Source organism: Aythya ferina (assembly GCF_964211825.1).
Source record: "Aythya ferina genome assembly, chromosome: Z".
Taxonomy (NCBI): domain Eukaryota; kingdom Metazoa; phylum Chordata; class Aves; order Anseriformes; family Anatidae; genus Aythya; species Aythya ferina.
The window spans coordinates 14,502,210-14,526,255 of record NC_140299.1 but is presented as its reverse complement, the minus strand read 5'-3'; the positions used below and the strand labels follow the sequence as shown (position 1 = coordinate 14,526,255).

Here is a 24,046-nt window from a genome sequence, read left to right as displayed (position 1 = left end):
GTATGCAGTAGAGCATACTGTACAGATCTCTAAGGCAGAGCCAGCCTAAAACAATTACTTGTACAGAGCTTGCTGCAGTGTCTTCTGAGGATACTCACTGAGGGATAATAAGGCAGAGAGGCAGAGAGGTGATAAGGATTGTGAAGAAAGAAGGCCAGGAAGAAATGAGTTTCCCCAGTGTATGGAGAACGCTGAGGTACTCAATGATTTTTTTGCCTCAGCCTTCACAAGCGAGAGCTCCAGCCTTTTAGCCCAAGCTCGAGAAAGCAAAGGCAGGGACCGTGAGAATGAAGAGATGACCATGAGATCATGTCTGAGACCAGTGAAGGAACCTAAAGGTGTTCGGATGTCCATGGGACCTGATGAGATGCATCCACGGTCCTGAACTAACTAGTAAATATAGATGCTAAGCCACTACCTGTCATACTGGAGAAGTCGTGGCAGTCCAGTAAAGTTCCCACTAGCTGGAAGAGGGGAAACATAACCCCCACTTTTAAAGGAAAAAAGGAAAACCTAGGGAACTACAGGCCAGTCAGTCTTTCCTCTGTGCCCAGGAGCAGATCCTTCTGGAAACTGTGCAAAGGCACATGGAAAATAAGGAGGTGATTGGTGACAGCCAAAGAAAGTAGAAGAGGACAGACATGCCTGAGCCACTGTCAGATGCAGAGTGAACATGCACACTGAAGAGAAGCTTGAAGTGGACACTGTGACTGACAAACTTTCTGTAACTCAAGTCTGTATAGAGACATGGGCTCAGGGCCGAAGAAACTGAGGAAAAATTTTCTACTAGTTGCCAGAGGCCACTGTGTACTTGCTGTATTCTTGTGGCTCCAGGGTCACGCATGTCAGGCTCACGTCCTGTGGCCTTTTGTGTCAGCCCTCAGATGCTGTGGCCCAGGGTGGATGTATGCTGAGTCACCCCTGGGGATGATGCATCCTAATCCACTCCGTATGAATACTCTGCAGTGGAGAAGTTCAGCGTGGGAGAACTAAAGTGCTGTTGCCTCAGACGTCTGGCAAATGAGAACGACTTTTACAGGTGTATAGCGTGGCCAATTTCCAGTGTGTTTAATGCAAAAATCTTCCACATCTGGAAAATTTCCTACTGTATTTCATGTCATTTCTCCACATGAAAACACTGTACCTTCTGAATAAAGTGGATTTATAAACTTAAGAACGGCAAAACCTAAGGTGTTCATCTCATTCTTGAATACAGAAGAATTATTTTTGTTGGAAAGAAATTTTCAGTGAAAAAATGTCTATTGGAAAGAAGAAATAATCAGAACAGAAATCTTGTACAGGACATTTTAGCCTATTTTAAATTAAAATAAAAGCATTTGCTATACAGATTATGTCATAAAAAATAATTAAACTAGAGTGAAATTATGTGGAAGAATTTGACTCCTTTGGGTTTAAAGAAGAGAAATATAAAGAGGAATTTGGACAGTGTCTTCAAATATACTAAAGGTTTCTGCAAAAATGAGTTACGTTAACTGTGAATAGTACAAGAAATAACAGGCTTAAATTGCAATAAAATATGTTGGAAAAAAATCCTTCTGTAAGGATCATCAAAAATGGAAAAAGATTACTTACAGATGTATATTCATCTCCACTGTTGGACAACTTTTAAAATAGGTCAGCTAGACTCCTGTCAGATGTAACATAAAAACCTAGTCTAAGCCCTGGGGACATGTGTGAACTGCATAATCTTTTAAGATTATGCTTTCTTACTTTTTTTAAAGGGGAACGGTCACTGTGTAGCAGCAATTACTAGGTCCATGTGATATAAAAGCATGTTACTAATAACTGTAGTCAGATCAAAACTGCATTTTACATTTAAAGACTCTGCATACCAGCAAGAGAGATTCTGCTCATGAGATGAATAACAGGATGATTGTTTGCAGTAGAAAACCCAATAGTATGACAAAATGGCAAATATTTAAAAACGACGAATTCTTCAGATTCTTAACTCAGCAAGCTAGAACGTCATGCAGTAGATTTTATAGCACTCTTCTTCAAAGAACCAAAACAAATGCATGAACCTCTACTGAGTTAAAATCACGGCATCCTTAGATGCAAGGTCTCTGAGACCACAGCTGCCCATTAAATTGAAACCAAAAAAATCAAGTTTATGTAGCACCATCACATTTTCCCATAAGGCCATAATTTGAGTAAGAGATTTACATCTCCATCGGCAGGAGATTTGAAAGTAGCACTTCCTGAATTGACCCAAGTGAATGAGTGAATGACTTCAGTACAAGATTAAAGTAAGATACATCCCAGTTTGCTTTCAGCAGCTGTTTGTCATGATTAAAGTTATAAACAAGATGAGAAATAGGAATATAAATCACTTTTGTACATTTTATCTGGCATATTCTAGACGGATGGATAGATTAACTGCCACCTGTGGCAGTTTGGGATATACTTATGGATTTTTGTCTTCCTGTTATTTTCAGTTCTTTTGTCTTAATAGAAATTGATGACTGTAGAAGCAATTACAATGGCAACATGAGATTTTACGTAAATAACAATTTAGCATTTTTCAGTATTGTGTTGTAGCTTTAAAAGTAATCTCTCTGATCTTTTGCACCACTTCAAATCTATATTACTTATAGCAATGTCATATGCAAATTTTTTTTTCTAATAGATTTACTAAAAGGATTGTTTTGTGTTGTATCATACAATTATTAAGGCAGCTTCTCAGCCTATTAAACGTAGCTGTACATTGATCTGTATTTGATTACTGTGTTTAATGTTGCTTAATGTGCATGAACATAACTATATAGAAAGGTTTTAATTAAAGGGCTTCTTTCATGGAAGGTTTAAAGGCAGATGGTGTTTGTTTATATTTTGTGTTTAACAGAAATTAAAAAAAAAAAAAGAAAAAAAAAAAGAAAAGAGCATCTAGTGTTTACATGTAGCTCATCTATCCCTGGAAATTAAAGGAAGCAAAGTTGAACAAAGTGACACTGTTCTGCAAGAATAAACTGTACTCCTCCTGTTTAAAGTCCAACGTGCTCCTACACTTCAGATCTGGCTGTGGACCAATAGTAAAGTATTCCTTTTTCCTGGAACTGAAAGGCTGCCTATTATAACAGCAATAATGCTGATAGCATAATCAACATTACTTAAAATCTGCTTTGTATCTCTCGTCTGTTGCTTCTGAGTTTACGTCATACAGAGTTGTATATTACTTTGTGCCAGAAGAAGGATGAATTGGCAGTTTCTGTTAATGGAGATGAAAAGCAGTGATTTTTCAAATTTATTTGCATCCTTTGAGTATTTATAAATTATGAAAGAATACATCATTTGATGATAGTTCATGTCTTTAAAGTCTTTATATGTGAGCTGCTGGAACTTTTCCCAAATACTATTCGGCAGTATTATCACTGATCTGCTACCCTGTGGGAAGGCTTCTGTGCATCGTCATGCAAGACTTTCATCATTCAGGTGGCTACTATCATAACTGACCATAAAATAGTAAATGTGAACTAGTTATGTTCCTGTGTGTACATACCTGTAAATCATAGTAGATAAAGTTAGTCTTGACCTTTCCATTGTTAATATAATTATAAATCCAATACAGTTTTAATTTTTGTTCTGGCATTTTTCCAATGTTGTAGCAATTTCTTCTTATTGCTGATTATCACTTCTACTGGATTAGACAGATTTTTTATATGTCTCTGTTGGGTATTTGTATTTACCAAATTTCTCGCGATTGAGCTTAAAGAAAAGAGAAAAAATGTCAACTATGCTTAATTAATTTTATTAATATTACATGGTTTATAAGATTAGAGGATTTCTTTCTTAGAGCAGCTCTCCAAATTGGAAGTTCATTTGTGTACTTTTGCCTGATTCAGCAAGTGTGTTTGCAACCAATTTGCTTAGTTGACCTGGTACAGAGACTCCTTATCATGAGGGTAGGATTACTGTAGTAGTAGGTCTGCATGTGAAATGACTACGTGCTAATTTAAAAGGAGCGATGTTAGCGATGCTTCAAATCCCAGTCATTCCTTTTCTGTATTTGTTTAAACCACATCTCTTTACACTTGCCTTCCCATATATCTGATGCCAGGAGAAAAGTGGGATAGAAAGCCATCAAAACAAAAATGATTTGGCATTTACCCTTTTAATTGCAGTATTATTTTTGACATGTGAACTCTTATTTGTTGTGCCTTTGTTGCCAGGTACCTGATCTGTTCCTGCATTCATTGTGCTTTCAGACAGTTGCATGCAGAGTTATCTGGGGGTAATGCTATTACTGAACTTTGAGTTCAGGGAGGATGTTCCACTAAAGACAGCAGATTGGAGTGAAATTATTTTTGTCTTTGCTTGAACAATGTGCTCTCTTTTTTTTTTTTTTTTTTTTTTTTTTTTTTTTTTTTCCTGTCAGTTTCTGTGGTGAAATGTGTAGGCATTAAAGTTGCCAATCTGTGTTTTTTTCTCTCTTCTGTTTGTAGGCAATTCGGAGTTTTCAGGTATCCTTACACATCTTTCCCATGAACCCCGAAGTATGGAAGGAGGACCTTTCGTGGGCAAGAAAACTATATGAACAGCAGAAGGCAACAAAGACTGAGGCAGTGCAAGCACTGGCCAAAGGAAGAGAGATGGCACAAGCATCAATCCCAGACTATGACTTTGAAAGTGATGAAATTGTGGCGGTATGTGCTGCCATTGCAGAGAAGGAGAAAGCTCTTTCAGCAGCTAAAACTGTAGTGATTGTGTCTGCTTCAGGCACAGTAGAAACTGTTACTGAGAAGGAGAATTGCACTACAACTCCTGATGAAACCCTTTTTATCAGAGCCCGATAGGGCCACCCTTACGTCTTGTCAGTACTGTTTCAAGAACTAGTGTTATTTATTGCATTAGGTGTCTTTTGGTTTTTAAGCAGCCGGGGAGGCTGCAAAATAAAAGGATTGAAATTATTTTTCTTTTGTAAAGTGAAAAAACAATAACCTGAGTTGTACTTCAATCCATATTTTTGGGGAAAAAAGCCAAGACCTGATTTTGAAAATCTCATGAACAAATGCAATGTTAAAATGCTTAACTACATTCTAGCAACTACATTCATCTTACTGTATTTCATGGATTTACAGGTTAATGTCTATGTTTTCTGAGAAATTAATGAGCTCTTATGTAAAATGCAAAGGAAAAGAGATTTTAAGCAAAACATATTTCAATCCTTAATCATTGGCATTATTTATCCTAGAGCTAGTGTGAGCTGTTCTGTTATCAGGAGTCTTTATTTTCATCAAGATTAATTTTTCTATGATGAAGTTTTCTGTGAAGCAGAGAGAGATTTTCATTTTGTGAGTGTTGGTGTGTGATAGCCCTGGGATCTGTTCTGTAGTCAGCACAATCAGTAGAAACTTTCATGTTGCCTTCACAGGTGAATGGTTAAATACTTTATATATATAAATACTTTCTGATTAGATGAAAGGCCATGCTATACCAAACAAGCACCTGAATGCTTAGTTGTTATTAAACGTTTCACCAGAAGAAAGAACATTCAGTGGAGACTGAAGCTGGCCTTTCCTTATCTTAAGTGCTATACTACAAACACCACTGAAAGTAAAATAGTGGGAGTTGAACATTGTTACGTCTGAAGGCTAGTGTATTACATTTAGCCTTTTTTTTCCTAGTAAGGCTAATCTGATAAGGGAATCAATTTGCTTTTCATAATTCTTGTGAATTTAAAGTGTGTTTTCAGTGAACCAGTTGTTCAGGACAGCATTGTCTAAGTCTCCCTTTTTGTATTCTTTCTGGATTTTAGATGCTGTGGTGGTTATGGGTTTTCATACTGTGAGAGACTTAAAAGACTTGTTTGCGTGGTCTTCATCTCTCTTTAGGGGAAGATGGGTGTTGGTTCCTCACATGGACAGCTAAAAGAAACAAAATCAACCTGTTTCTCTTATGTGCTCTGTGTTAAGACTACTCTCTTTTCATTCTCAGGGGAGACATGACAGAGACGATAGGTTTCTAACTGGACTGGAAAAAAAAACAGTCTACCGAGGAACTCTTAGAAAATTCAGGATTGGGAACATATCATTTCCACTTAATTTTTATAATATTTTGCATGAAAAAAAAACACACATTTCAAATAAGAGGTTTGTAGCCTGGTGAACCTTTTGAAATCTTTGCATTTTTAATACTTGATTTCTATTTTCAAAGTAACACATTTTTAAAGGCAATAACATCCTTTTTCCTCAAGAAGCATAGTGTTTTTTGAAATAGAAGGTGTATTGTAGAAAAATCACTTCTCTCAGAGCATAGTACAGTTGAATATTGTAAATTCTTAAGAGGGCATTTACAGTTGTTGCAGAAATTAATTGTCCTTTTCAAAGACTTAATTGCCATGTTCTTCTTACATGACTAAGCGTTGACTTTTGCAAACACTGAATTTTAGATCAGTGTGCAAGCACGGACACATATAATCTTCACTTTTTAACATCTAATTATCCAAAACAATTACTATTAATTTTATAAAAAGTGTAATACATCACCAACATGTATTTTTATTTGTTCATTCAGTTCTGAAATAGATTCATAAGTGCTTGTTGAATAGGCATTTGATTAGATATGGTTTCATTCAAGTTTAAAGTCACGTTTGTTGAAGAACTTCTTCATCTTGTTTTTTCCTAACAAATAATACAACCTGTTCAGACATAGGAATAGTTAGCGTGAGAAGGATTTTGACAGAGTTCTTCAAAGAAGAGACATTCTCTGTCTAGAAAGGAAATGTACAAGAAGCTGTAAGGTGTTTTCTGTTTCCTGTTTTGAAGGAGCTCTGCTATAATCAAACACATCTTTTCTTTCTTTGCCTTTTGTGCTTGTGTCAGTGTTGTGTATTTACTCACATGGGAAGGACTGCCTCCTTCCTTTCAGAGGTCAGTTTTATCACTGTATCTGATTCCACTGAAATGCTTTGCAAAATTGCTATTGACTTCAGCACTGTTGAGCAAAGTTAAATAGAGGGGTGTGCATCTGTACCATCAGGCTCAACAGTTGTGCTGGGCTTGAAGGGTTGTTGTTGCCATCTCCAGCAGTAAATGTGACTTCCTTTCTGACGATATTAGGTTACGACTTCTAGATATTGTCATGACCGTGACATCTTGAAACAGGGAGCAGAAAAGTTCCTGTGACCTATTCTCAAATTGGAATGAAGTTTGACAATTGGTGATTGCAACATCTGGTTTTTGTTTGTTTGTTTGTTTGTTTTTTTGTACAGCATGACATGTTTTGCATGTATGGGATTTTCTGGATCTGTTTGAATAAAATACTGACTTCTCTGCTGTTTAGTGATGCCTGTTTATTCTTTTGGTTGTAACAAGAATAAGGTTTAACACTGGCCACTTTAGGATGTTACTCATTTAATTAGCTGGCTTCTTCTGTCTCTGCAGAACGTGTTAATTAGTTGTAGCGGAAAACAAAACACAACTGTCTCAAGAAAAATCGTTAATAAAGGGTAGCTGTCAGCTGTTTTGAATCTCTCAGGAGTATCCAAATGAGAGGGATCAAAAGGATAAAGCCTTTGTTATTAAAAATGGAGTGTTTGTGAAGTACACTGCCACTTTGCCAGCAGGGGTTTATTTATTTATTGTTCATCATCATCAGTAGCAGCGATGTGGCTGCACTAGCTCCTCTGTCTTAGTCTTCCATGTGAATTGAATATGAAAATGCTGAATTGTTATGATGTAGTTAAAGAGGAAATCTCAATGGCAACGGTAGTTTAGCTGGGATTCATTCTTGCTTAATTTATTAAACACTGCTAAACATTTATTTTTTCTGTTTGAATCTTTTTATATCCAGTGGAAAGAAATACACAGCCTTAGAGAGCCATTCATATGCCTCTTGCTAGATAAGTATCTTTGAATTAGATGAATCAGCCTCCCAAGGTGCTTAATTATTTCCATTGACTACAAAGGAAGCCTAAGTTGACTGGCAGTTAACTTCAAATGCTGAAATAGAGTAGATGAATACAACCTGTACAGACTGAGATAAACATCTTTGAAAAATTAAACATAGATTATAGTGAGAGAGAACAAATGCTTTCTGACAATACTGGAAGATAAAGTATGGATCAGATAACTGTGACTCGGATTTAATAATATGAGACCGGATTTTAAAAATAGTTATGGAAGGCAAAACAATTTTTTTTCCTCTAGCCTTCTAGTTTCTAAGATTTCTCAGAGTAACTGTTGATGTTTGGAATCAAGATGAGAAAAAGGTAGCATTGAAAACTTATCTGGCTACGTGAGGTCAGTGCTCCCCAGATCCTAAAACCAAGGGGAAGAAGGTAAAAGCTTGTGTTGAAGGTTGGTGCTCTCTTAGCTTATTTCTAGGTCTTAACAACAGCTGTGAAATTGTAGTAAGGTACGTTAGGACTGGGGTTCAGGAAAGCAGAAGCATGTGGTCTTGGCTTATTGTCAGATTGCAGATAAAGCATTTTATTGTAGGTTGGTGTCATGTTAATAATCATGCTCTCAAGTGGATTGGAGTCCTTGCCCTGTGGTATTTCCACAGAGGACAAGTTTAGAAGCCAAGTAAGCTTATGAGCACGGATTACTGCTGGATCCTGACAGATGTGCTGTCCTGGTTTTGAGGGATGGCTTTCTAAGAGCAGCAACTCTAGGAACTCTACAAATTGTAGAGGGTAAATGATCAAGGAGAAAGATTGGAGGTAGGGAATGAATCGAGTATTTGGGTTCAGAAAGAAGGGGGTTTAGACTTGGATTCCAGATCTCATCAAGCTGACAGGTCTAGAACGGGACCTAGCAGTGGAATGGTCTGTTGGTGCTTAGTAGCTTGAAAAGTAAGTAAATCTGCCATAAGTAACACAGATATGCTGTTGTTTTGCAGCAGAATACGGAGTAAAAAGTTTTGTAGGAGTCTTCTTGGTTAGGATGATGGGTGGTACCATTTGGAGATAGTGGATTATGTTGGATTATTATTAGTGTTCTGGCATTGCACCTGTAGCATGGATTTGGGTTAGGTAACGTGTTGTAGGCAGCAGAGATGTACATGTAGAAGCACAGCTACAGGCTTGGGGGAGAGTGGCTCGAAAACTGCAGAAGAAAAGGCCAATTGTAATGCTAACATATTGTTGTCAGAGATTGAAACTAATTTTCATAGAAACTTGTCTCCTGCAAATACTGAGTTTCCTCTACCTGTGGTGGGTAGATTCTCTACACCATGCCACAGGACAGGGGCTTAAACTGAGTTTGGGATCAGGGTTTGGGGAGTGGTACAGGTGTGGGAGGTCTAGCAGAACTCGTGGATGGATGGAAAGGGTTCTGTGAAGTTGTGGCTGGGGGTGTGTGGGCAGAGGCAGGCTGCTGGAAGTGAGGGTGTGAGACTGCTGGTGATAGGACCAACAGGATGGAGTCAGGGAGATACAAAAATTTGGGTTTGTTTTTGAACTGGGAATTAATGCATTTCCTGTGAACACACAGAGGACATGAAAGTGGCTATGTATGTGAAGACAGACTGTATCACAGAGTATGTGGATAATTGTAGGTGAGGAGTGGAAGGAAGCTACTGTGTATGAAGCAGGGTTCCAAAGCTGATCAGGACTCTCAGGCATGAGGAGAGAGACACTGGTGGTCTGTCACCCTAAACACAGGCACACTTGCCTGGTTCTTTTAGCCAGGCTGCTTCTGAACATCCTTGCTTGCAGCTAAGTGATAGATGGGCTCCTATTTTGTCTTCATGCACTGCCACTGAGTTCTCATAGACAATTCCAGTATTGCTTATGAGACTTTTTAATCTGTAGGTTGATCGTGATTTCTTGAGTTCAGTACTGAGGGCAAGAGGAAGACTTCAGGCTTATTTGTGTTTGCTAAGGGAAGGTGAGCTGCTTACAATGGTCTCTTCTTGCTTAAAAGTCTTCCAGAACACACGCATTTTCCATCAGTAATGCATAGGCCTTATATAAATACTGGACTCTAATACACTGGAGATATTTCCTTCTGTCATTGCATCCAATACCAATAACTTGTTCTGCTGTTTTGTTCCAGCTGTGAAGGTGTGGTTCAGTATTTTTGTAGGTTGCATGGTTGCAGGTGGCGGTCCCACCTTCCTGCTCTGCCAGGTACTGCTTCCTATCTAAGGCAGCAATAGTGTGTTCTGTTTGTTGGTCACTAGTAAGCAACAGACCATGGTTAAGTGATTTAATTGCAAAGAATCCAGGCAGATCTTTATCTGTAGCTCCAGTAGGAGCGTGAGTAATACTGTTCTCCAACTTAATCAGTGCAATATTGGCTTCTGCTGCAAATATTTGTGCACAGATTTAACTTCACTTCCTACACGCGTGAAGGTAAATAAGCACAAGTGCTCACATGTTAAAGGAACACAATGAAGCAGGCCTGAGGTTTAACTGTGTGGGGGTTTTGATTTTTTTTTGTTGTGTGAAAAATTTTCATGGCTCTGTGTCAATGCTCTCAGGGACATTTTCAAAGGAGGTTTCCTCTTGCTAATGGCGGTTGTTCTGTGGTGTTTTGGAAACTTCCAGACCCAAGTATGTTTTGAGAGTAGCTAAGCACAAAGTGTTCCAAATGGGTGGCTTTTTAAAGTGAGGAGTTGGCACTGAATGGCAGACTCTCATAAACTTTTGAGCTCAAGCAGAACATTTTCATTTAATTGTTATCCCCAAAGTGATTTTGGTCAGTACAACTGCTTAAACATACCATCAACATAAGGCTCAAGATTTTCATTACAATAAAGCATTTCACATGAGAACACTTTAAGCAGCATAACATGCTTAGTATTTAACAAAACATCCTCCAAATATCTGTACAGAATTATTTTAGTAAATGGTCTTTCTGGAACAAGACCTACCCCTTACAAAACAAAACACCAGAAGTCCTTTTGTCACTGGTTAACAGCTGTTTTGGGTGATGTCTTTGTCATCAGAACTCTAAGAACAAATAATCTGCAAGAGGTACAAGACCAGAAGATGGTTCTATATAACCTACACTTTTAAATGAAGGTTCTGCTTCCATGTTTTTTTATGTTTATTTGGTGGAATATCAGATTACAGCGTCATAAAATTCTATTTACTATTTAAAGTAAAATGATAAATGTTATGAAAAAATACCTTTATTACATCAGTGATGCTTTAACTAAAGTGAATATTAAGACTATTAACCAGGGGTGGAAAGTTTTAGGCCCTGATATTAAAAGCACTTCTATATGTCCTTAACTTTACATGTAAGGAGTCTCCCTGGCAGCGGAAGGGCTACTCTGACGGGCAACATTAAGTGTGTGCCTAAGTGCGTGCAGAATGTGGGCCGAAGTACTCAGAGAGGAGCAATGTGTTTATACATGGAAACATTCTCAGCACATAAATAAAATCTGGCTTTTTAGTATGTACATACACTGATAGAATATTCTTAACTGAAAGGATGTGTTTTCTTTTTCTCAATGGTACATATGTTTCCATTTCACTCAAAGTGTTTATGTATTCTCAGCTAAAGAATTATATCGGCCGTGAATGTAGCACGGATAACAAATCTAAAACAAGAATGTCTTATCAGCAGGCAATACTGGGGGAAGAGAAGGCTGGCAATCATTTCTATATACCTGGTATTAGTAAGAACCCTTCTCATAGAGAAGAATAGACTTTTAAATATTTTCAGTCCTGATACATATACAACAGTAAAAATTCACATTTTCATGCTTTAGTGAGACACTTTAAAATCCTACTGCAGGCAGCTGTCAGAGTAGCTCTGTCCAGTTCCTAGTAGCTGCCTCACATTCTGCTCTAGTACCAGAAGCTTACACTCTTGATAGTTGAGCAGCCACAGGAAAACACAGTTCTACCAGATTTGTAAAGGGAAAGAGAAAGAAAGAAAGTGATGGGTCTTCCTATTTCAAGAGGCCCAGTAGCTCTCCTGCATCCCAGAACAAGACATGTTCGTGTTTCCAGTCCCATTAGACCTGTCTTGTACAATTTCTGATGGCAGCGCCAATGTCTGTTCCACACAGTCCTCAGTAGTCTAAGAGAAATGTACCCATCACATGGCAAGAGAAAAATAGCCCTTTGGAGCATAGCTGAACCCCTCTCCCCTTGAATAGGCAGAATACCTATCTATTGCACCAGTTTTTCCAGCGTACCGGGAAGGATCACCAGGGTCGATGCCTTTTGTTGCTATATACACTTCTCCGATAAATTCAATGTCTCTGTGGGGAAGGTGACCTGGAGGGGGCTGCCCTTGGATGTGGAGCTGGCCCCACCGCCAGACCTGATCTCATTCACCAGGAAGACGCTCTCGGAGTCCTGCCCGTGTGAAGAGTCTGAGGTCTCTGAGCTGCGCAGTGTCCTTACGGATGTAGTGTCAGACTGAGCCAGGCTCGCGCTGGGGCCGGGAAGCAGCACGCGCCCCCCGACGCTGCTTTCACTTAACTCCGGGGGATAGAGCAGTGTTTGTGAGGTGCTGCTGATCTCCCGCAGCTCACGGGAGATGAAGGAGGGTGACTGACTTGACACGGCGGAAGAGGTCCTGCGGCCATCCACGCAGTTGAAATTGCTCCCCGAGTGCTGCCTCCGGGCCCCTCCAATGCGGCAGAAGAGACACTTGATCTTCTCGATGGCTTTGCTGAGCACAGTCTTGCGGAGGAGGATGTAGACCCACGGGTCCAAAATGGGGTTCACCGAGGCGATGCGGATGGCTTGCAGGTCAGGGTTTTGCCTCACATCCTCCACTAATTCGGGCTGATAGAGCTGGTTCACGAAGACACGGACCTACCCAGAGAGACGGGGGAGGAAAAAGGTGCAATTTTACAATTACATCAGGAAATCAAAGTTTACGTATTGAAGCAGAGATCTTGATTTACATCTGCAGGCTAGAACATGAGAAGAACCTGGCAAAGTAATTTATTTTTGGAAATGGCAAGAAAATCAGAGATTAAGCTGTTGTAAATTGATCTTCCATGCTACAGGTAGGAAAAGAATGGCTCTTTCTCCCTGCTCCCCTCATAATTAATCCTTCAACCTTCAGTTTTGGGCTGCTGCTTTTGCAACTTCTTTGTTGATGGATATAACCCAGGAACAAAGATTTAGACCTGTATCCTGCTTCCTTAGTATATCTCAAGTCTTACGCTATCTGCAAAGGGATATCTGAGTTCACTGAAGAGGCTAATCAGTTCCTCCGGTAGGGGTCTAATAATTGCATGTTTAGAAATAAGCTGAAACCCATATTATAATCCAGGTATGTTAACTTCCAGAAATGAGCCCAGAGCTGTTGATCCCCTAGTTTAGAAATACCTTTTTTCTGGCACCTGTCCTTACTGGAACTGTTTGTATACTTTCAGCTGTTGGTTTGTTGCAGCATGTTTTGGCCAAAAAAATAAAGGAACAAAAAGAAAGGTCCCCTAGTTAGGAGATTTTTAATAGGTCAAGATGATGAGATGATTCCAGCACTGGACTGGACTGGACTGGACTGGACTGGAGTGCTTTGCTCACATACATGAGCCATCATTGGGTTCTACTTAGAAAACCGTAAAAATGCTTATCAAGTAGTTAGGAATTGGAGATTCTGAATCTGCCTTTTGAATTAGCACTTTCAGTTTATCATGCACAAAATTTAAGACAGGATCCTGCCTTCTACACAGAAATGCCTCCTTCAAGTTTTTCCTCTGAATCTAAAAAAAACCAACCAAACAGTCCCTATGTTCCTACCCTGGATTTGGGGCCACTTCAGTAATGCTGTTCTAAGGCACAGGCCAGTTCTTTGACATGAGTTGTTGTTATCTTTCCAGTGTCCCTAAAGAGCATGATGTCATATGAGTTTGTTTATCAGTCCCAAATAGCTGCTCTGTTTTAGCAAGACCTACGCAGTGTCCTGCATTTTAGGAAGGCCTAAGAAAGCCACTGAAAAGACGGGATAATGGAACATGCTGTTTACTTTGGATTTCTTAAGGTAAGTCTAAATAAATGTATTACTTCTCTTTTTATGTGATACAGTAAAAATCTAGTAGCAAAAGTAGGGATGTTTTAAAGTCTCAGGCTTATCTCCTGAAATGAATCAAGGCCTACCTAGGAGAAGGTTACAGGCAAGGAAGAAGACAAGCATTTAAACAACAGCCAAACTAGAACGGCCTCCTTGAGTCATTTTTATAGAAGTTATGCTTGTGATTCCTGGTGAAAAAATTCACAAATCTGTCCGAGAAATTTTCCTGCAGCAGGGCAATGTGATGGTATTCTGCCTGTCAGGATTCAGAGCTTGAATGTGCTCCAAAGCTACAAACAAAGTATGTTTAAAATAATGTAGAGTGCTTCTTTGGAAGTCCTATGCATACGGTCTCTCTCAAATCAGTGAGTGTGAAACTGGTGATCATCTGTATTTTCTTTCTCAGTACTTTTGTATGGGTTTACGGGTAACAAAACCTTCACAAAGAATTCCAAATATGGGAAAATCTTGAATTGATACAGAACTATAATGATCTGAGTTTTACTCTCTGTTACTTTCCTAATTATTTCTAACATTGCAGATGTTTTTTTGACAGCTAATTTGCTGAGCTGATTTTTCTGTTAAGCCACACACGCAATTGAAGTGCTTTAAAGCATATTCCTACGCATGTAGATCTTGTCTGGTTTTTCTTTATTTTTCTTTGTTTTTTTTTTTCTTCGTTATTTTGCTTGTCTCCAAACTGCTGCCACTTTTATCTGATATCCATCACTACAGAACTCTGTGTACTGCTGGCTGAGAGAAGACCAGTCCCTCCAGAGCCCCAGATCCGTAAGTGCAGTTTAGCAGGCATTCACTGAGGATTCTTTCTTTAAAAAAGGCACATCATTGCTGAAATCTCCTGCCGTGGGCTTTCGGAGGTGGTGTCCAGGAAAGCCTTCCCCTGCCCTGCGCTGAGTGCAGCTTGCAGGAGCGCACCGCTAGGTGGCACAGATGTCCCGCAGTCGCAGCATCCCAGCTTGGCGGCCGGGGTACCCGCAGCTCGTGCTGGCTGCTCCCATTCCCACGGGCAGCAGTTGCAGCCAAGGGAGGGACAGCAAATGCCAATGCACTGCCAGTGATAAACACTGCAGGAGGGGATTAGTGCCGGGACTTGCATAAGCTTATGCAAGTAGAGCTGCACTTACTGACACAAGCTCTGAACCTGAAAAGCGGCCGTCAGGTTTCCATAACGTGAAACGCTGAAAAATGAGTTTTTGAGACGACGGCATCAGCTAAACGCTGTCCTTGGAATCGCCTTGGCCACGTGTGTGAGATTCCCTCTGCCCCCCATCCCACCCCACAAAAAGAAAAGATAGTAAGGGGTCATAAATACATGAAGAACCAATTTCCCTTAAGGATTTGACCTGCGCCATAACATTTCTTTACAGATGCTGTTCCTTTTTCTGTGCTGAGATTTTCCTTTATGAAAGGGAATGCACCCTGAAGGTGTGTAAATGCTGGTCGACGTATCTAACCATTGATCACGGGAAGGGTACCTGTCCTGAGAGGCAGGAATCCAAAGGACAGTGTTGTGGGAGTGGAGGACTGCTAGCAGCTCATGCTAACTACATGCAGTCATTGCCAGGAATATCAGAGGTGTGACAGGGAGAGGTATTTACTGACAAATTCATGCACATCGCAGAACCAGAAGGCACACTTTGCAGACAGCTGAAGTATGCAGACCAACTTTGGAGACCTGATTTTTATTTTACCTTTTTTTTTTTTTTTCTTTTTTAAAGTTAGACCTATAGTTACACATCAGTGACTTAATAGTGGGATTGTTCCTTTGATAAGCACCACCTGAAGCTCAAGTACCTGATTCACCTTTCTCTGACTGCCCGGTAGAGTTTACGGAAAGACAAAAATGTCTTTAAGTGCTGACGCTGTGGTTGAAAAGTACAATCACAAATTGCACAGCTTGCTTTATGTTATCTCTGTATGCTTTATTTCCTTGTGACAGATATGTGATGTGTAGGTGAGAGATTCCTAAAATGGATCTACTTATTGAAAACTGTGGACTGTACAAAACTGTTTCAGTTTCACAGAAAGGTGCCACTTTTTTTCTTAGCAGCCCCCCAAAATGTCAAATGCATTTATCAGTTCAGATCTATTGCATGGATTACATATTAATCACAGTATGGTACAAATTAATCTGTGTTGGAATGTCACTGTATGATTTCTTTACAACCTGGTAAAGAAAGAGCATTTATTAATGTATCGTCTACACTAACAGTAAGAGATGTATCCTGTTTTGGCTACAAGTCTTCTGTTACAGGATGAAGCATAATGAAGGATATTGCCTTGCATCTTCTTAGTAAGTCCCATATAAGTGGAATTCATTACTGTGTTAGCTAAGCTGTGCTTGAATTTCTGCAGTTTAAAATCCTGATTAAAGAAGCGAATGGGAACAATTCTAGTCTCAATAGAATGAGGTTTAAATGTTACATCTGCAGCCACAGAATACAGGCAACATATTTTGAAAGTATCTGTGGTTTGTTTGCAGTTGTGTTAAGAAGCACGTTGCTTCATGGTGCACTGAGTTTATGGTGAAGCGATAGGTAGTTGTACATCATAGTCCTGCGTGTTTTGATGCTTTTATTTTTTACTAAATATGAATGTGAATCATGACTTCTATTCCTATGCAGTATGATAAAGTAACTAACATACTTATTGTTCCAGAATAATTAAAGGAGTAGTTATCTTCATAGCTTCTACCTGTCCTCGTAAAATCTCCCCACATACTGATAGGATAAGTTTAAAATCTGTAGAGTAGAAAGCAGGAAACAAGTTTTTCAGCTCCGCAAGCCAATACCCTTTGCCCTTCAAGGGTTTGGTGTCTGCTGTAGCAGATCACTCCGTTGCTCAAAAATCATGCCTGCCACCTTGCTGTTTTTGGCTGCAGACAGCCCCTGTACTTCAGAGACAAGCCAAAACAAAACAAAAGAAAATCCAATCTTTTAGATCAATTAAACACTAAGTTAGAAACCTTTGATTATTTTATATGATCAAATACATGTACATCTTGAAACACAGCATTTTATTTTCAATTTCACTGCAATTCAGCAATATTCAGTGGTTAGGATCAGAAAAAGTCACATACTTAAAAATCTACAAGTGTCTGAAAGACTGCTGGAGTGAACTGGAGTTTGAATACTATGTGCTTATGTACACTCGAAAGAGTTGTTTTTATTTTTTTAAAAGGCTGGCTAGCAATTTCTAATACGTTCTTGACACCCCCCCTCCCCTCCTCATGAAACTCATCCCCTACTTTTAAATATGTCTAATTCTCTTTTCTAAAAACTCACAGATTTTTAAAAGATAAAATAACCAATGTGGAGTGCAGGAAGGAGGCAGCATGCAATTTGTGTATTTTTTTCCTTATTTCATTTTTAAACTATTGTAAGATTCTTCTTCATGCTTTCCACACCACTTTCTGTACACTGAGAACACATATCAGAAGATTCTTATCTTATTCACATCTTATATCAGAATCTTATATCAGAAGATTTTTTTCTCTAATGATTTTTGTTCATCTTTTTTTTCCTTGATAAATTTGATCAGCCTTTATCTCTGCAAAGTTCACTCAGTGTTTTGTACAATGCTCAATAATTTTGCTATAGTAGCTGTCACTGTAAAATTTTATTGATTTTATGAATAAATCACTAAATCAATAAATCACTCATTATTAAAAATGTCTGTTCTCTGTGACTCAGCTTGCTTTTCTTTAACCACTTTTTAAACCAAGCCAAGCCTTTTCTTATTATTTCAGGTCTATTTAGTATTTTAAGACGTGAAAATTTTTGTTAAACCCTAGTAAATACAGTCTGCTGGACTGCCTCTGTGTACTTGTTTATTGTCTTGTGAAAGTGTTAATTCTAAAAAGTTAGAAGCTTACGTCTCTCTTTCTGAAGTTGCTTTGACTTCAGTGATAGTTTATTCAGCTGAAATCATCAGTAGGAAATCAGCTCATCAGAAAATTTCAGTCACAAAGCAACCTCTGAGCTTGCTTTGTGTATCTGAATCATACCACCACCACCACCTTACTACTTGTATGTTCTTGGTGCCCGCCAGGATCTCCTGTTATAAACGCACCTTTCAGTCTCCTCTGTGGTGAGGGCTCCCTAGCTTAATTCAGAAGAACTCGTCTGCGTCATGAAAATGTATGTGTATATGAGTGATTTTCCTGTCTCTGCTGGTGGCTCTTTCTAAGGATTTACAGCATAAAGGTGTCACTTCTCTGAGCTTATCCTGGAATGCTTAACCTCAGTGCATAAGTAACATAGAGGGCTTAATACACATATGCAGCAGTGCATCACCGTATAAAGAAACATAAATGGGTACAGGTTATTTCCACAGGGGGAGGCAAATGACTGATAAAAGCTGCCTTTACAATGAAGCAGTTTAACCATGCTGGACACTGTAATGATGTATCTATACGTGTTTTAAAAAAAAACTTTTTTTTTTTTTCCTAGTCATGCATCGGAGTGAGGTACGGAAATAGTGAAATGACAATCTTCTACCTCATTTTACATACAGAAGAAATCTGCGGCTTTAGCTGAGAAAAGCTACCATATGTGAGCACTCTCGAGGCAACACCATGCCTTTGTAAGAAGTGAAATCAAGGTCTGAGAGAGCTTCAGAACTTTGTCACCCGCACCTTCACACATGCTAAGGTGTTCACCAGCTACTGTTTAAATAATAAATCTCTCGCCCCACCCAAGTTCATTAATTTTAAGTGTCAACAATCTAGTTTCCTTTCTGGCAATCTCTCCCTCTTGATTTTTTTTTTTTTTTTTTGAGATTTTATAAAAGCTTCCCTAGCTCCTAATGTATACGAACAATTTCATTTCTCAGTCAGCTGTTCTCTAGCTAGTCCTCCGTGGGATAAGGTTTTGGCTTTTTCCTGACACCGCTGAAGTCCATCAGCTGGTACCCTGCACTGTGTTGTGACATTGCATTTAATTCCCAGAACCCATTCTATGCATTTACCAGCATCTCTTTTGAAGACAGCATATTGTTATTTTGTGAAGTAGCTGTTACAATATTAGATTAATTGCATTAAGTACTGTGGACCCATGGGTACTCTCAGGGTTTGGCCACTCTACAACCTGATTCCTTCCAGTGTGGCAAGTCGGCTTACCCGTGAGGTTTCTGGTGCTGGACTGCAGAACAGGTTGCGTGAGGTTCCTCGATCTAACACGCGTGCCGCTCAGAGGCAGCCTGTGCACAACTCAAATGGCACGTTTTGATTTCCTTTAGGCGACGAGCAATAAATGGACGGGAAAGTGCCCGGTTATGCCGTGGCACCACGCAAAGTGACACAGCGCTGCGGGACGGGAGACAGCCTTCAGCGACAGCCTGAGCACTGGTGCTCCAGCAAAGCCACACTCCACTGGCTCCTGTTTATGTTAGTAATGTGGCAAAACTGGCCTGACCCTTGCAGTTACACCCTCCTTTGAAGCAGGGGGATGGACTCACTGACCTCTCCGAGCTTTCAGACGTATTTTTCTGAACTTCCTTACTGAGCTGTAGCCTGTTTGTTTCGCATCCCCAGCTGGTCACTTGCTTCTCACGCACATCACAACCCCTCCATGACACTGAGATTGCAGAATAGTTCCTACCTACAATAAACTCCCTGAAAACAATCCATCTTCCAAAAACACTTTCTGTCTAAGAAGCAGTGCTTGGCTCCCTAAAATGTGTTTTGGAAGGTGGCGAGTAAGGCAAGCCAGCTGCTTGTTTAATGTTTCTGAGCCAGAAGGGGAGAGAAGTTCGCCAAGTTTTACTATGGTGGGTGGGAAGCAAGAACTGAGCCTCGAGCTGGTGTGGTTTTTTTTTGTCTTCCTTTGAGATAAGGTGGAGGAATAGAAGAAAGTAGATCCTGCATGTTCAAGTCAATGACAGTAATTGTAGCAGCTGTTTCAGAAAATTAGCAAATGGTTAGTGGTAATGTTGTCTGGCATTTTGGTATGATCTCTAGCTCCATGTGGGCCAGAATCCTCCAACTCCCATTTAACAGAAAATTACACCAAGCGGCTCCACTGCATTTAGACCTCCAACACTGGGGACCTGTTTGAGGGCTGTAAATGCACGGGATCTAACCCCAGTGTATCCTTCAGGATGGGACCTCAGTTCTGGTTTTGGGCACAAAGTGCTCTGCACCTTGCTGGTGCCATGCGAAGACAACTCTCTCCCCCTGCCAGATCCTACGGACTGCTGTACACTTCATCAGCAGAGTGCCTATTTTAAAAACACAATAAGCATCCAGCAGTGTGGGCCAGCCCCAAACCTCACTCATCACAAATTAATTTTGGAAGTGAACTTTAAAGTGCCTTTAGCTCTCAATAAGACTTGTGCTGTGTGGATTCCAGTTAAACGGTGGAAAATTTGTTAAGAATTTTTGGCACTGTATGTCAGCCAATCAAAGGAGCCTAGGACTTGGGATGAGTGTGTTTCTTTTCTTGTAAATATAAACCAGTACTACTCTCTTCTATCACCATGTATGCATGCTAACTGCACTAAAATTACTCCTAGAGTTTGCGGCACCAGCTAAATGGGATTCTGTCCTACAGGCACAGGCTAGGAGGAGAAAAGACTCAGCAATGTGGGTGATAGAAGAAGAAGGGTTGCACAATGCTACTCACCACCAGAGGAATGGAGCAGATGAGCACCACCAGGGAAGTGGCAATGAGCAGAATAACCATCTGGATCTCTGCTCCGGCCATCCGACGGAAGCTCCGGCGTCTGCGAAAGTCAGATAAGCGGCTGGAGGTGGTGTCTGTCCCTAGGGATGTGCGTCGCATGAACTGGCGGTGCATGCGAATTAGGGCCACGCAGACCAGGATGTTGCAGATCACTGTAACCATGATCAGGAAGGAGCTGAAGCCAGCATACATGTAGGAATACGCCGCATGAGTGGCCTTCTTTGCTCGCCAGTCTATGAAACACCAAGTGTCAGGGTACTGCCGGGTCGATTTGCCGAGCCCCATGCTGGGGAGGGCGCAGAACAAGACGTTGGAAGCGTAGATGGCGAAGAGCGTGAGCCCCGCCAGCTTCTTATCTACGTAATGGTTGTAGAAGTAGGCATGGTTGATGGCCAGGTACCTCTCTATTGACATGGCACAGATAATGCTGAGGCCGGACAGTCCGAAGAAGAGGAGGATGAAGGAGCTGTACTCGCACAGCGCGTCTCCTCCTGGCCAGCGGTTCTGCAGGTAAGTGGCAATAGTGACCGGACTCACCAGGCAGGTCCCCAGGAGGTCGGTGACCGCCAGCCCGCAGACCAGCGTGTAGAAGGTGGTCTCCTTCTGCTCCTTGCGGGACTTGCAGAGCACCACGATGGCGATGAGGTTGCCCACCACGCCGAAGATGAACATGACGGTGGGGATGGTGGGGGGCTTCCCGCCCTCGGCCCCGCCGGCGGTCCCATTGGCGGAGCCGTTGGCAGGTGGCATGATGGTGGGGCTGAAGGACATGGCTGGGGAGCCGAGGGGAGGCAAGGGGAGGAAAAAAAAAAAAAAAAGCAAAGGAGGAATCGGGGAGGAAAAGCGGGGAGGTTGCAAAAGAGGGGGGAGGGAAAGAGCCGGTGTGGTTTAGGCGAAAAAAAAAAAAAGAGGAAGGAAAAAAAAAAATCGTGAGAGGAGACGAAGTGGGGGCAGCCCCGGCTGGCAGCGGGGCGAACCCAGCACCGGATCCCCGCGGGTCCCCGCGTCCTTCGCCGCCCCTCTCCCTCTCAGCGGCAGCGGCGGGGGCTCCAGGTGGCGGCGGGGGCGTCGCGGGAAGGTGCCGGAGCGTGGTGCCCGCCGCTCATCCCCTCCTTCCCCCTTCCCTGCCTTCCCTCCGCCTCGCGGGGCTGCGGCTCCTCTCCCCTCAGCGCCGCGCTCCCGCCGAGTTTCGCCGCGGAGGGCGGAGGCGGCCCCGGGGCAGCCGCCGCCGCCGCTCCCCGCCCTCTCGCTCCATTGGCCGGGCGGCGGCGGGCAGGGCCGGCCCGCGGCACCTCCGCCCGCGGCGGGGGCGGCCGGGCGGGAGGGGGCGCCCAATGGCCGTGAGGGGACCGTGAGGGGACCGTGAGGGGACCGTGAGGGGCACCTGCCGCCGCCCCGTCCCGCCGTGGGGGCGGGTGGCCGGGAGATAAGGCGGGTGGTGCCGCGGGACGGCGGCGGGAGCTGTTGCATCAGGCTGCCGCTGCCAGCCGTCGGCGTTCCTCACCGCCCGTCATCGATGTATTGCTTCGCGCTGGCTCCCGTGCGCGGCTGGTGGCGTTGCCAAACACAGGAAGGGTGTGTGTGTGTGTGTGGTGTGTGTGTGTGTGGTGTGTGTGTGTGTGCGTGTGCGAGGGACGTGTCGGTGTGTTTGTCTCGAGGGCTCGCTTGAGCTTGACCACAAGGAGATCACGGACGGGAGCTGTGCTGATCTGTGCTGGTCTGATGCCTGGCGCGGTGGCACTCAACGCGCAGCGGTGATTGACGAGACCCTGGAGCAGAAACAGCGGCACGGAGCTCGCACCACGACAGGCAGACACACGCAAAGGTGTTCCTCGGAGAGGAGAAGCACCAGTGGTGCCTGCGCCTGGTCAGGAGCGAGGTGCTCAGACCGCCACACCACGTCCAGCACCTGGCGCTGGCTGGCCGCACGGCCTCGCTCCTACTCCAGATGACATCAGTTACTACAGTGGATACGAAACCCGTGCCCTGAAGCACGAAATTTATATCCTTAAGCAGAACCTCTTCTCTGAAGTAAAGGCAAAACATGTTACCAAAGTCTAATTTTTTTTTTTTTTTTTTTTTTTCCACTCTTACTATCCTCCACCCCCCCGCCCCTTTCTCTAAACCTCTGGCAGTGGTGATGTCACGGTGTGCTGACAGCAGAAATTCTGCCAGGGCAAAGTGCGTGAGGCACTTTTTATCGAAGGGAAGAGGGTGAATAATACCAGTTTTCAACGTTGTGTGAGCAGATGTGGAAAAAAAGGCCACTTTTGTGATTTGATCGTTCAGCATTTTAGTGTTGTTATCTTGCCTCTTGGAAAATAAAGTTCATTCTTAGGAAGTGTAGTTGGTTTTAAAATAACACGTATATAAATAAGCTATACTAGTGGTGGTGGTCTGTTCAGGTAGAGTAAATAGGACTTTATATGATTGGCTGGCATGACAGCTCTTCGAGCCTCTACAAAATCGGAAGAATATTCCGTCATAAACAAAGCTACATGTGGGAGTAGAGGTTGCTCAATTAAGTTTGCCTAATTGTCAGAAACAAATTAGAAGCAGCCCGAAACACTTGCAAAGGAAATGCACAGTGTAATGCACTGCACGATGATTTTTTTTTCTTATCTTTTAAACAGTTTTCCGGGTGTTGCAGCATAAGAACACCTGGTCTGGGTGTTCCAGGAAAGTTGCCCCTGGTACACAGCAGGCTCTGAATTCAAGCTGTGTAACTGTACGTGTTTTCTCTGTTGTCCTTCTTTCATAAACTGGGACTTTGGTGCTCTAGTATTAGAGGCCATTATATGGGATTAAGTTAACACAGGTGCAGCAGTATAGGAGAAGAATTGCCTGACTTCCCTGAAGCAGAGCAAAGGTTTCTAATACCTAAGGGTAGAGGAAATGATTTGTGCTTCTGTGTTGCTGCTTTTTCTTTGACTTTTTCCTTACCTACAGATCCAGTCTCATGAAATATTTTGACCATCTCATAACAGGTTGTGTGTCTTCAGAAGTCTTGTCTACAGAAGTAGAGGGTGCTCAAGTCTTTTTGGGGATATGTATACCTGTGTGTCTATGTGGAAGAATGAATGTTATTTTTCATTCTACAAGGTCTGTCTTGCAGTGAGTATACCTAAATAACTGATTAAAAATGCAGAGGATCCAAGGAGACCAGTGAAATAACAACAGAAGTGTAGCTTTGAGTGCAAGGATAGTGAGATCAGTTTTTTGAAATAATGTTAGTTCTTAGAGAATATGATAGTTACAGAAGTGTGGTACAGATGTGATTTTATTGTATCTCTCCTTTGTGTAGAAATTCTCAAATAACTAGAAAAACTTAATAAGTTTTAGGAATTTCCCTTAGAATTAATAGTTCTGATATCTAGAACTCATAGTCAAGAT

The 24,046-nt window shown here is 41.8% G+C and overlaps 2 protein-coding genes and 1 long non-coding RNA gene across 3 annotated transcripts in view; 2 read left to right on the top strand and 1 right to left on the bottom strand.

Moving 5' to 3' along the window:
• The window catches only part of TTC33 (tetratricopeptide repeat domain 33), a 51,318-nt gene extending 44,020 nt beyond the window's left edge, over window positions 1-7,298 (top strand). Inside the window, exon 4 of the mRNA XM_084503789.1 lies at window positions 4,461-7,298. Coding sequence (XP_084359915.1) covers window positions 4,461-4,811 — 351 coding nt within the window. The 3' untranslated portion in view covers window positions 4,812-7,298. The remainder of the gene's footprint in view (window positions 1-4,460) is intronic.
• Window positions 7,299-10,607: 3,309 nt separating this feature from the next.
• PTGER4 (prostaglandin E receptor 4) lies at window positions 10,608-21,553 on the bottom strand. The gene is made up of 2 exons (XM_084503219.1): window positions 20,594-21,553; window positions 10,608-12,742 (listed from the first exon to the last, which is right to left on the bottom strand). Exons 1-2 carry the CDS (start codon window positions 21,422-21,424, stop codon window positions 12,149-12,151), a joined length of 1,425 nt encoding a protein of 474 aa, XP_084359345.1. The 5' UTR covers window positions 21,425-21,553; the 3' UTR covers window positions 10,608-12,148.
• LOC311426685 lies at window positions 13,788-19,594 on the top strand. Its single transcript, XR_014686970.1, has 2 exons — window positions 13,788-13,919; window positions 18,422-19,594. It is a non-coding gene; the product is annotated as an uncharacterized lncRNA (long non-coding RNA).
• Window positions 21,554-24,046: the final 2,493 nt, after the last annotated feature.